At 35.8% G+C, this 12176-nt stretch overlaps 1 protein-coding gene across 4 annotated transcripts in view; it reads right to left on the bottom strand.

The window, feature by feature from the left end:
- LOC138711717 (spindle assembly abnormal protein 6 homolog) overlaps nucleotides 1-12176 on the bottom strand; it is a 43432-nt gene that overhangs the window by 30202 nt on the left and 1054 nt on the right. For all 4 annotated transcript variants that reach the window (XM_069842869.1, XM_069842870.1, XM_069842871.1 and 1 more), the window contains exons 2-5: nucleotides 9944-10140; nucleotides 6896-7077; nucleotides 1534-1708; nucleotides 1265-1450 (exon numbers count right to left, since the gene is read on the bottom strand). In XM_069842869.1, coding sequence (XP_069698970.1) covers nucleotides 1265-1450; nucleotides 1534-1708; nucleotides 6896-7077; nucleotides 9944-10140 — 740 coding nt within the window. The remainder of the gene's footprint in view (nucleotides 1-1264; nucleotides 1451-1533; nucleotides 1709-6895; nucleotides 7078-9943; nucleotides 10141-12176) is intronic.

Below are 12176 nucleotides of genomic sequence, written 5' to 3'. Positions count from 1 at the left end.
ATTTTAAACAAGATTCAGTTATTAATATTGCTTGCTTTAAAGGAAACATGAAAACTGAAATGATAAAAAAATGGCGTCCTTTTTCCTCCAGCCTCACTACTAACACTATACACAGTTCTGAATTTGCCCAAACGTGCTACATGCCCTGCTCATCTCAAAAGTCTGGATTTAATGTTCCTAATTATGTCAGGTGAAGAATACAATGCGTGCAGTTCTGCATTGTGTAACTTTCTCCATTCTGTAACTTCATCCCTCTTAGTCCCAAATATTTTCCTAAGCACCTTATTCTTATTTTGGGGTTTCATAACAAGCTGTTTTTTACGGTGATGGGTTGTTAGTCCTTCGCCCAATCCCCAAGCTGGAGGACCAACCCTTAATGGCTGTCCACGACTGCTTATTCAATATATTCGCAGCTACCCTCCATATTCTCAATATGGCGCCCACAAAGATCCAGAACTTGCTGAGACCAGTTAAGGACGACCTTGGTCTTAGGACACCTGGTGTCTACAAAATACCTTGTGAGTGTGGGAAATGCTACATCGGGCAGACGGGACGCACCATTATGGAATGCTGCAAGGAACATCAACGCAGCATAAGACTATATTACCCCGATAAGTCTGCAGTAGCCCAACACAGCCTAGAAACTGGTCACAAGATAGATTTCGGCGCCATCACCATCTTGGACAAGACATCAGGTTACTGGGACTTGGTTATCAAGGAAGCCATCGAAATCCAGCTAGATGGCAATAATTTCAACAGAGACGGGGTCTACAGCTGAGTACAGCATGGAAACCTGCCATCAATACGCTTCGACCACCAGCACATGGCAGACAGTCGGGACCAGCAAGTAGCTCCTGATTGGCTGCCGTGTCCACCAACCAGAATGCGCCTGGCGGTCGGGACTAGGAACTAGCTCGTGATTGGCCCGCAGCAGGAAGCCCTACTATTGCATATATACCGGCTAGACATGGTTCCACATCACTTCATTCCCTGAAGAAGATGGCAGAGCTAGCCGTCGAAAGCTTGTAAGCAAATCTCCAACTCACCTGGCTGAGAACCCGAGAAGAGTTATTCTACTGTTTGAGTTATGTTGATATAATTTAAATTTATTGCTAAAATATATTATGCCTTTTTAAAATCCATAGCTAATGCCTTTTTTTACGTTTTTATTGCCTTTTTTTGCCTGCCTATTTTAACTGTTATAAATGCGTAAACATCCGGGCTCTAATGATAACTGTATGCTATGTAATGAAAAGTACTTCACCCGAATCGCGTTTTCACGTTCAGTGTTGATCTGCTCTTTAGCTTTCTCACTGACTGCATTGCTGTCTTCACGCCATTCCTCTCGAAGCTTCTCAATCTCTTGCTCTTTCTGTTCCAGCTTTCTTGCTGTATTTTCAGCTCGTATTTCTTGCTCAGATATCTTCTTCTCTGCATTGTGAAGTGCTTCCTTTAGAACAAGTGTAAAATAATTAACAGTAGTACGACCATTAGTTACTTGATATAAGACAAAATTACAGACAAACTCCTTACCTTCAGTGTCTTTAGCTGATCAGCCATGTGTTTCTTTATCTCATTGTCAGTACCTACGCCAATTTCAAGAATAAGATGGCATAACTGCTTGAATTGATTTGTTTCAACAATTTTCATTACCGTCTTCTTATTTCCAAATGTTTCTTCACCAGTTTCTTCTATAACGAGGCGATAGCTAGAAAAGATTGTGCTGAATTAATAGAACAGGAAATAACAAAATAGAATGTACAGAGACTAGTTAAATCAGCCCTGAGCATTTCAATCACTTTTGGCGTAGGCTATTGATTCATCTTTCATTTCGAAAGGACAGTGTTAATTAAACAGTCGTGAAACCTTAATCAGTTTCTGTAGTTCACTCACAACCTTTTATCTTCGATTTATAACATCAAAATTGATCTCTTTCTAAGCTTCAAGAATTACAATAATAAATTACATTTTTTTCCCCTTTTATTTGACAATTTTTTTACATTGGTACTTCAATTGTGCAGAAATAATTAACATTACAATAATATGAGACTTGTGGAGAGGGTGACGTCCATTAACATTCCTCAAAGCATCAACAAATCAGTTTGCCTTTTCCTCTTGAGAAGATAATCAGGTCGTGCAGAGGGCAGGTTCTGAGGAATCTGGTTGATTAAGCTGTTAGAATGTGTTGACAATGTTGTATATAATCGTGTGTAGGAAGAATGAAGTACAGTCTCTACTTTGGCTATATCTAGATCTGAATGAAGTGTTTCATTTCTCATGTACCATGGTGCTCCAGTGATTATCCTTAGTGCCCAATTTTGGAATGTTTGAATACGCTTGATTTGACTTATAGAAGCTGATCCCCATAATGAACATCCATAGAGCCAAATAGGTTTGAGAAGCATTACATATATTAACCTTTTGTTGGAAAGGAAAAGACAAGAGCTGGAAAGTATTGCTTTCAATCGATGAAGTCTGTATCTTAATCTCTGGAGGGTGTAAGTGAGATGTTTATTCCAGGTCAAGCGACTGTCTAGGACGAGTCCAAGATATCGTACTTCTTCATGCTGTGGTACTGGTGAACAGTTGAGGTATAATGGAAGTACTTTTTCTTTTTTATAAGATAAAATCTCTTTTATAGTCCACAAAACATGCACCATCAATGATTTTCATTCCATGTGTGTTTTTTGCTAAGGTTAGAGTGCCCCTTCAAAATGTCTTAATAAAATAATAAAATTAGTCTTTTGCCAACACCTGCTTAACGATATACTCAGGGTGTCCTTCGACCTCTGTCTCAGATAGATACAAGATATCTAACCGGCATTTCTTGCAAGTTGAGAGGGCGCGAAAACATTCTTTTCCCCCTCCCTATTCCCCAGATACCGTTAGCGACCGAGCAGTAGCTGTTACTTCTTATACCTGCACCCCCTACGCTGTACACAGAACAAAATAAAATATTTACTAAAGTACACTAGGGGATATAAAATGCAGCCATACAGATGTTTGATAATGACTTGTTTCAGTATATTTTAGTGTCATTGTTATAATATTTTCAACTGGCTACTAATAAAATTAACGAATGTTGGTTTGAATGTTGGGGAGCGACACAGTGCAGATTGTCCCAGTGTGTATGTCGCAGTGCAGCAACTAGCGGTGGAGAAAACATTTATCTTTTGCCCTGAGTGGTTTGATATTTGTTTCGTCCTTACAGTTTACTTCGTAGTGTTTTGTGAATATCGGTATAGGAAATAGTGTACATAGTGTAGTGTTAATTTCTTATATAAGTACATGGTTTTTTTTATTTAGGCTTAGGACCGTATTTTTTCGTACTTTGTAAATTATTTAACGAACATTATGGCTTCCAGCAGTGTTATAAAACATAAAAAAGGTAAGCCAATGCGAAGTGGTCAGCAGAGATGTGTGTTGAATTTATTTCAAACGTTATGTGCTGAAAATCCAACTTACAGTTTAGAAAAGGTGGCTGAGATGACGGGGAAACTGACAGGAGTGGGAAAAGCAAGTGTTTATCGCATCAGAAGGGAGGCGAAGATGAATGACAATAAATTAAAGAGTCCGGTGAGATTTCGAAAAACTGTTCCACTATTAGAAAAATACGACGAATTCACAAAATCAGCAATAAGATCTAAAGTTCACCAATTCTTTTTTCGTCAAGAACTGCCAACTTTAGACAAAATATTAGCTGCGGTGAACGATGATGAAGATAATAGTGATAACAACCTACCAAAATTCTCGAAGTATGTTAATTTAAATTAATTCTTGATTTCTGCACAAAACAGATTATGAAAGTCTATAAAATATTTCTAGTTCTAATTTTATTATAATGCATGTCATAATACAGGCTTTGTATTATAATGTTATTATTCATAATTCCACTTAAATTCACTGTATAGTACTATAATTTGTGTAGCTGAACGTAGAAACGCATTACTACTGGTTCAGTAGACCTATGCTTAATAAGATCGAAATACTTAAATTTAATATGTCAGTTGTACGCCTGTTTTAGTATTTATTTCTTCTTACGTTACAAGTAACTGTCGTATATTGAACTCATTAAATATTTTAATATGCGAATTATTGATGTAGACAGTAATAAAAATAGATTTGATTTCTTGGTATAGACTTTCGAAATACAGATTTTGACACTTTGTGTTGTAAGTCAATTAGTCGAACGTTTTTACGACGGACTGTAGCATCTTCCCCTTCACTGATGGTAGAGAGTGTGAGTAGAGGCGAAAGCCTCTCAACCAAACTGGAATTGGGAGTAGGCATGAACATACAGTTTTTTTCAGTGACTATACCAAACGACCTGAAATCTTGCAATAAATGAAAAGTTCAATACGTCATTATTAGTATCTCTGATTTTTAATTAACTCCTAACATGACTTTAGTCGACAGTAGTTGTATTGTTGAAAAAACCGAAAGTCAACTTTAGTAGTCACACGCATGCATTAAAGTGGGATGACACAGCATTTATATTCCTGGTCAGCTAAGTAACACAGTGGTATTTAAATTCCGACCTCAAAGGGTTAATTTTCTACATTGTTACGGATAAAATTATGACTGGGAAATAAAATAATGTGACAGCTGGGTGTCGATCGTGCGGGAGACGGGCGACGTGGTGGGGGGAGGTTGCGCGCGCATCTGGTGCTTGCCGAGAGGGGAAGGAAGCAAACTGCTGCGCGAAGTGAAGGGGGGAGCAGCAGCGTGACAGATTACTCTGGAAACCGAATCGTCTAGTGACGGAAACGACCAGAAATCGAAGGCTCACGAAGTGTTGCCTAGCAAATAAAAGGAAACCAGCCTTCGAGAGGAGTTTTCAGTTTTGGTCAGGAAGCCAGCCAGTCTTGTGTAGCAGTGAAGCCATACCGGAGTTCGACTTGAGTGTGTGTCCGCAACTGTCCGAGGGTCTAGGCGGAAGCAACGCAGTTGGAAGACTTGAGTTCGAGTGCAGTGGACCGCAGTTGGAGGACCTGAGTTCGAGGTTCAGTGGACTGTCTCTGAAGGTCTGTGGTTCGAGATACTGTGAACTTGAGTGACTGAGCTAGAAGAGCTAGCCAAGGCAAACGAACTGTGAACTGACAGTTCTGATTTGTAAATTGTGCTTTGTGAACATTAGTTAGAATTAACAGTTCATTGTTGTTCTCAATAATCCAAGTAAATTGTCATTGTCGTCTGTGGAGTGCAATAACGAATACTGTGTTACTGTGTGGAGTGGAAATCCCATTGTTGATGGGAGTAGAATTGAATTGTAGAAAGTGATTATTATTGTTGTAAGACTAAAACTACATTATTGTTTTGAATTTTAAATTTTAAGAACTCTTAGAACCCTCCCCCTTGTGTACGTCTCTGGTCCCTCTGATATTTAAAATGATTTAAAATGTGAAAATTTCTTTTGCCAGTCATTGTCATCATCCTCTCCCATTTTCTTATCTATAATCAGAGATACCACAAACGAAGAGAACACTGTGTCGTCCAAGAAACATTGGTGAGAAAATTTATCTTAAAATATTGTGCCCTGACAGGTTATAATACTTGTTCTAAAAGATGATGATATAATCAGAGGCAATGAATTCTATCTTATACGTGTCTCTACTGGAAAATGAAATTCCTACCATAGCAACACTTAAACATGGTGCTAGTTTCGGCCCAAGATTTTATAATAAAATTATGAAGTATTTTCCAAATTTGAAATATTTTAAAATTTAACCTTTTAAAAAAGAAATTTATAAAATTATTCATGATATATAATATTAACAAATGTGTGTATTTTTTACCTTATTATTTCTGTTGACTGTATTCATGGTTTTATTGAATGTCACTGACTTCTGTCTGATTGTCAATTTATATTAAATGTGTTTTTTTCTCTCTTTTTCTCCTTCCTTTTTTTTTCTCTTGTGTGTTACCGGTTTTAATTAAGTTAATCGGTGTATTCAGTAAACTGTCTTTGTAAATTTTATGTACACAAGCCTGGCTCTTAAGGTAGTGGCTAGAAACATTTTTGTTGTATAATTTTAACCCCTTACCGCATTCTGGGACAGATATGGCACAAACCGGTTTTATATTCATATACTTTATTATATAAGCATATAATATTTCAAACTGCATACTGGCACGTATATGGCATACGGTCAAGAATTGGATTTGACGATATGTGACATCAATTGAGAAATAAAGAACTACTTAAGTTATTTGAATATTAAACCAGTGCGTGCAAGACTGTCCCATGCGGTAAGGGGTTAATTTATACTCACTTTGCCTACTAGCTAAATAAAATACTAGCAGAATTTCAAAAGGTTTCAGCTGAAAATAGAGAGGCACTGGAAATCAACCTGATGAACCATCAAAGACCTCTCTGAAGATGTCTTAGAGATTTCAATGTTAACTTTAATGTCTACTGCAGATGCTATTTTTGAGTCACTGACATGACAATAAAGTGACAGTGGAGGAACTGTACAATGAGAATTGTAAAAAAAAATTAAAGTACATATTGGGGAAAAAAAACTCTAAATCACACCATTTACAAATATTAGACAATGTTTTTACCAAAGAGTACTGTAATTATTGTACATATTATGAACAAAAATTTCATAAATTACACTTTCACTGAACAGAATACAAAATTCCACAAGGACAGTTAAGTTGGGTCTTACAACTTAAGGATGCATATGAAGTATGAAGATCACCATGAAAGTTATGAACATGACTCAAATACTATCCACTAAAACATAATAACACCTGTGAAGTACAGGCACTAATATCACTAGAAAGTAAAGAGTAAAATGATGACATATCAGTTTAGCAAGAAAATGAAACATGATACAGATCTAACTTTATTCACAACTGAAAGTGAAACACCAATATGGGGCCTACTTACTTTCCACCATCATCAGAGTTGCTTTTACAAAGATGGAGCAGCTTGCTGAGTTGAAAAGAAAACTTGTCGTACTCTATCAGGAGTCCTTGCTGCTCTTTTATTATTTGAAAATCGGACTCACTGACAAGCAGCGAATACAGCACAAATGGATCATTATCATCAGTAACTTCAATAGACAAACTCTAGAAGTAAACAAGAAAAAATTATTTTTAAAAATTACATACGAAGAAAAATAGATATCGGTAACAGATGGATATTTACTAATATGTTGTTAACTAATGCTAAGTTCTTGATAATAAAGTCATTAACTCTCTTGCTGTCCAATATTTCTTACGCACAGTAGGTTTAGAGGAAAGGGCTGGACATTGTCGAATCCTCGGCCTCATCTCGCCAAATACCATTTCACTATCACCAATCCCATTGACACTAAATAACCTAGTTGTTGATACTTACTTACTGGCTTTTAAGGAACCCGGAGGTTCATTGCTGCCCTCACATAAGCCCGTCATTGATCCCTATCCTGAGCAAGATTAATCCATTCTCTATCATCATATCCCACCTCCCTCAAATCCATTTTAATATTATCTTCCCATCTGCGTCTCGGACTCCCTAAAGGTCTTTTCCCACCGGCCTCCCAACTAACACTCTATATGCATTTCTGGATTCGCCCATACGTGCTACATGCCCTGCCCATCTCAAACGTCTGGATTTAATGTTCCTAATTATGTCAGGTGAAGAATACAATGCATGCAGTTCTGTGTTGTGTAACTGTCTCCATTCTCCTGTAACTTCATCCCTCTTAGCCCCAGATATTTTCCTAAGCACATTATTCTCAAACACCCTTAAACTATGTTCCTCTCTCAAAGTGAGAGTCCAAGTTTTACAACCATACAGAACAACCGGTAATATAACTGTTTTATAAATTCTAACTTTCAGATTTTTTGACAGCAGACTGGATGATAAAAGTTTCTCAACCGAATAATAACAGGCATTTCCCATATTTATTCTGTGTTTAATTTCCTCCCGAGTATCATTTATATTTGTTACTGTTGCTCCAAGATATATGAACTTCTCCACCTCTTCAAAAGATAAATTTCCATTTCGTATAATATTCTAGTCACGAGACATAATCATATACTTTGTCTTTTCGGGATTTACTTCCAAACCTATCTCTTTACTTGCTTCCAGTAAAATTTCCGTGTTTTCCCTAATCGTTTGTGGATTTTCTCCTAACATATTCACGTCATCCGCATAGACAAGCGGATACAGTTCTTGATACAGTGTCATTAAATGACTAAGTAAAAAAAGACATCAAATATACAAGTGAAGTTAGAAAAGCTTGTGGTGGCGAAGAATTTGAAGTGTCTGTGATGTCCAAGGAAGGGAAGTACTACAAATGACTGACATATTGGTGTATTTGTCACATGACATTACACAGGAAGTATCACCACATATGGTTGTAAACAGCCGTGAATATTTTAAATTTAAAAGTGTATTTTAGTGTAATCTAGTGTTGTTTTGTATAATAAGAACTGTAGGCACAGTGTGTAAGTCTTTCACAAGAAGTGATGTATTTATAGTGCATTTAAAACAATTATTAGTAACCAACACCACAGAAATGTTCGTGTGTCACAACATATTTGCAATATTTTATTTCTTAATGACACTGTTAATTTTTTGTAAAATTCGCGATTTAGCAGTTATATGTACTACACAAGTGTCTTAATTGTTTGGAAAACAACTGAATGCATTTAGTCATTTGGCACAATAATATGAACATTTCCCATTTTGGTAATTATCAAGTGGCAAGAAAATGTTCGTGTGTCACACCATACAATATTTCATATTTTTTACATTATTAATTAATTACATATTCATTAAGAATTTGTGTTTATATTGAGGAATGCTTATGTTAAAAGACAGTAATGTCTTTTTCATAAACTACTACGTATTTAATTAAATATCCTGTGAAGATCATAGTTACCAGTGGCACCTCGTGATAAAACATTATATGTGTTCACAATTTTGTGTTCCAAAATCGAAGAGAATTTGAAATCGTACGTTTTTAGCCTAATATGAAATGTCATGATTCCAATGTTTCACTGTCGAAAAAACCGTATATAAAATCAAAACAACATATAATAATAATAATAATAATAATAATAATAATAATAATAATAATAATAATAATGATGATGATGAAACCTAGTCTTTTTATTTCCAGATTTTCCTGGAAAGCCAGTTTACCCAGTTCTTTACTCTTCAAAATTACTTGAACAGAGTTCATTGTTTACGTCTGTTAAAAATTAATACATAAAACAATTTACAAAAGCGTGTGTTCAGTAATATACTGTATTTTGATTCACAACACACTTATACACTATAGCCTATACCAGTACTGTATCCCATTCGCATAGATTGATTGCTATAAATACATGCCAGTAAATATTATTCTTAAATAATATACACCACCATACAGATATTTAAATTCATACCACCATCACAGTCAGCCAGCACGTCTTTGAAAGCCAAACTATGCTATATGCCGACACTGAAGTATAGTAATTCACAAACTACATTCTCATAGCAGCACTGTACACACATCCACATAAAATAAACGTTCCGACAGTGAGATGCTGACACCTGCAGGCTAAAATACAGACTTATTAAATTTTCTCCTCGAGATATAGTACGTAAACGATAGGCATCGATGCACCTGACATCTGTAGGATAGATTCACTGTTCACTTAACGCTTTGTGTTCTTGACGAGTCATAAGCAGCCAGCGAAAGACAATTTTCTCCCGCGCATGCGTGAAATTTCTGTAACCTTCTTGAAAAGAGCACGGCTTGTACGTGAACGGATGTTGCCAAGTTTACATAAGAAGTTTATGCAAGATGCGGGAAGTTTAAAATACTCGATCCTGATATTATACATCCCCTATTACCGCCACTATTAGTTACTTCAAAAATGTTACGTGTGTCACTATGGAATGACCCTAGCTATAAATCATCACAGAGTTTAAATGATACATTTTGTTCATACAGACCTTATCAGAGGCAGAACTCTCAGCTGTGACAACAGAGACCAATAATTTGAAGAGTTTGGTTCTGTCTTCCTTGCCCTTAGTTCTGAGGAAGACTTTCTGGTGTTCCAAATAAACGATTTCAGAAGTCAGAGAGTTCACTCTATCATCATTCATTCTATGACCAACACTTTTCATTGTGAAGCCAACAACTGTCACATCTGAAATGAATTATACTATATAACATTAATACACCAAATGGGATTCGTCTATTATTAGAAAAAAAATTCTGGAATAAATAATATGATGTTACGGACTCTTCTTTCAGAATCAGTGCTATTGGTTAGGAAATTTTCTCTTAGTGTCAGGGTATCATAACAGAGTCTTCAATTCAGTCAAGTATAGAGGATTCCACGTTAAGAAAAAAGCATTGGTTATATGGGCTTTGCCTAATATCTGTGGCCGGAAGGAAAAAGGTCTTAAGTCAATTTTTTGTGAAAATGAGACTTTTATATATTCTGAAAGCGGAAACAATTCTCTACAATCTGGTAAAACGGCTAAAGTCAAATAAGACTCCTGACTGGATTTATAGAGCATCACCAAATGTCCTAAGTACTTTATCGAGCACACACAGAATAAAGGACTTAAGAATATGTAATTCTTTATTCCTTACAAACCATCATATGTTTACTTTCCATGCTTCCCTATTAAAAAGGTCTAACTTGTATTTTAGCCATTTTATCACATACTGATGCCCTTTCCTTTTAAAACTTTAAGCACCAGGGTAAACAGTCCTATAATTGTTTAAGACCCATTTTGCATTCCTAATAATTTACATTTCTCATTTATTTTGACATGAAAAAGGTCTTATGTTTAAATAGTGCCTTCTCCTCAGTTTGGGTTCTAATCTTAAAAGGACTTAAGTGCGGCTATTTTTGGAAATAATCAAGAAAATTGTTAATTGAGCAACATTACCTATTTTAGAAGAAATATAAACAAATAATATCCAGGAACAACTTCTTAATTAAAAAAAACTCTATAATTGACACCAATTTCAATCTTTCTACTGCTCTCCTGAAAAGTATAAAATTTTTACTTAAGACGTTTTTCCTCCTGGCCACAGATATATTGTACAAGCTATGTGGTATGTAGGCGTTTCTATGGAAACTGGTCATTTGATGGAATAGTCCCATATTCTCAATGCGCTGCTATTACTTTTGAACAGTTAGAAAAACTGGTCTTTTTTGCTATAAAAAAATACCATGAAATTTTCTATAATTACATTTCATTTGGAGGAAATTCACACCAAAATATATTCTATTCCACTATCAATGACAAGGTTGGACAGGGTTTGATGAAGAGTTGCATTTGTGATGAGTGACACTGTCAGTGATAGAGTTTCCAGATCTCCTGTATTTTACCCACATTTAAGAAAAAACCATTGGTTATATGGGCCTTGCCTAATATATTGTATAAGCTATGTGGTATGTAGGCGTTTCTATGGAAACTGGTCATTTGATGAAATAGTCCCATATTCTCAATGCTTTTTTCTTAATGTGAAATCCTCTACAGTTACATTTCATTTGGAGGAAATTCATACCAAATATTCTATTCCACTATCAATGACAAGGTTGGACAGGATTTGATGAAGGGTTGCATTTGTGATGAGTGAACCTGTCAGTGATAGAGTTCCCAGATCTTCTGTACTTTACCCACATTTTCGCCATCTCCCGTCTCATGTATTTCATAATATTTTCTCCCATAATTTATTTATTTAAATGGTAAATATGAATAGTGCTATGATGCTATGAAAGTTACTCTAATTACATATTTTTAAGTGTAGTCTACAATAACAAATTCTCATTAATTTTCAATCTGTTTTGTTAACCCTCCTGCTACCAAGGTTTTTCACAACTTACTACTTACTAGCAAGGGAGGTAATATAATTACCCCAATCAAAGTCATACATCAATCTTCGTTAAGAATTTGGAATATAAACAATTTATGTATTATTGATTATAGACTTACAACAAAGTAAAAATATAAAATAATTGATTGATTAAATGGCAAACTTACTAGTGTTAAATTATATAACCCCGTGTGGCTTACAGCTGTTTCGGTGCTCCTCCACACCATCATCAGAGCTTATTAGATCCTACGGCGTCATCTCGACTTCGCTGTCTGTTGTAGGGGTGCGTTTGTGTGTTGAAAAGTGGAGTCGAATAGTGTGTGTGTTCTGAAATTGATCTGTGTGTTG

Source organism: Periplaneta americana, chromosome 13, assembly GCF_040183065.1.
Source record: "Periplaneta americana isolate PAMFEO1 chromosome 13, P.americana_PAMFEO1_priV1, whole genome shotgun sequence".
Taxonomy (NCBI): Eukaryota; Metazoa; Arthropoda; class Insecta; order Blattodea; family Blattidae; genus Periplaneta; species Periplaneta americana.
Note: the sequence above shows the minus strand (reverse complement) of the source record. Positions and strands in the feature narration are given on the sequence as shown.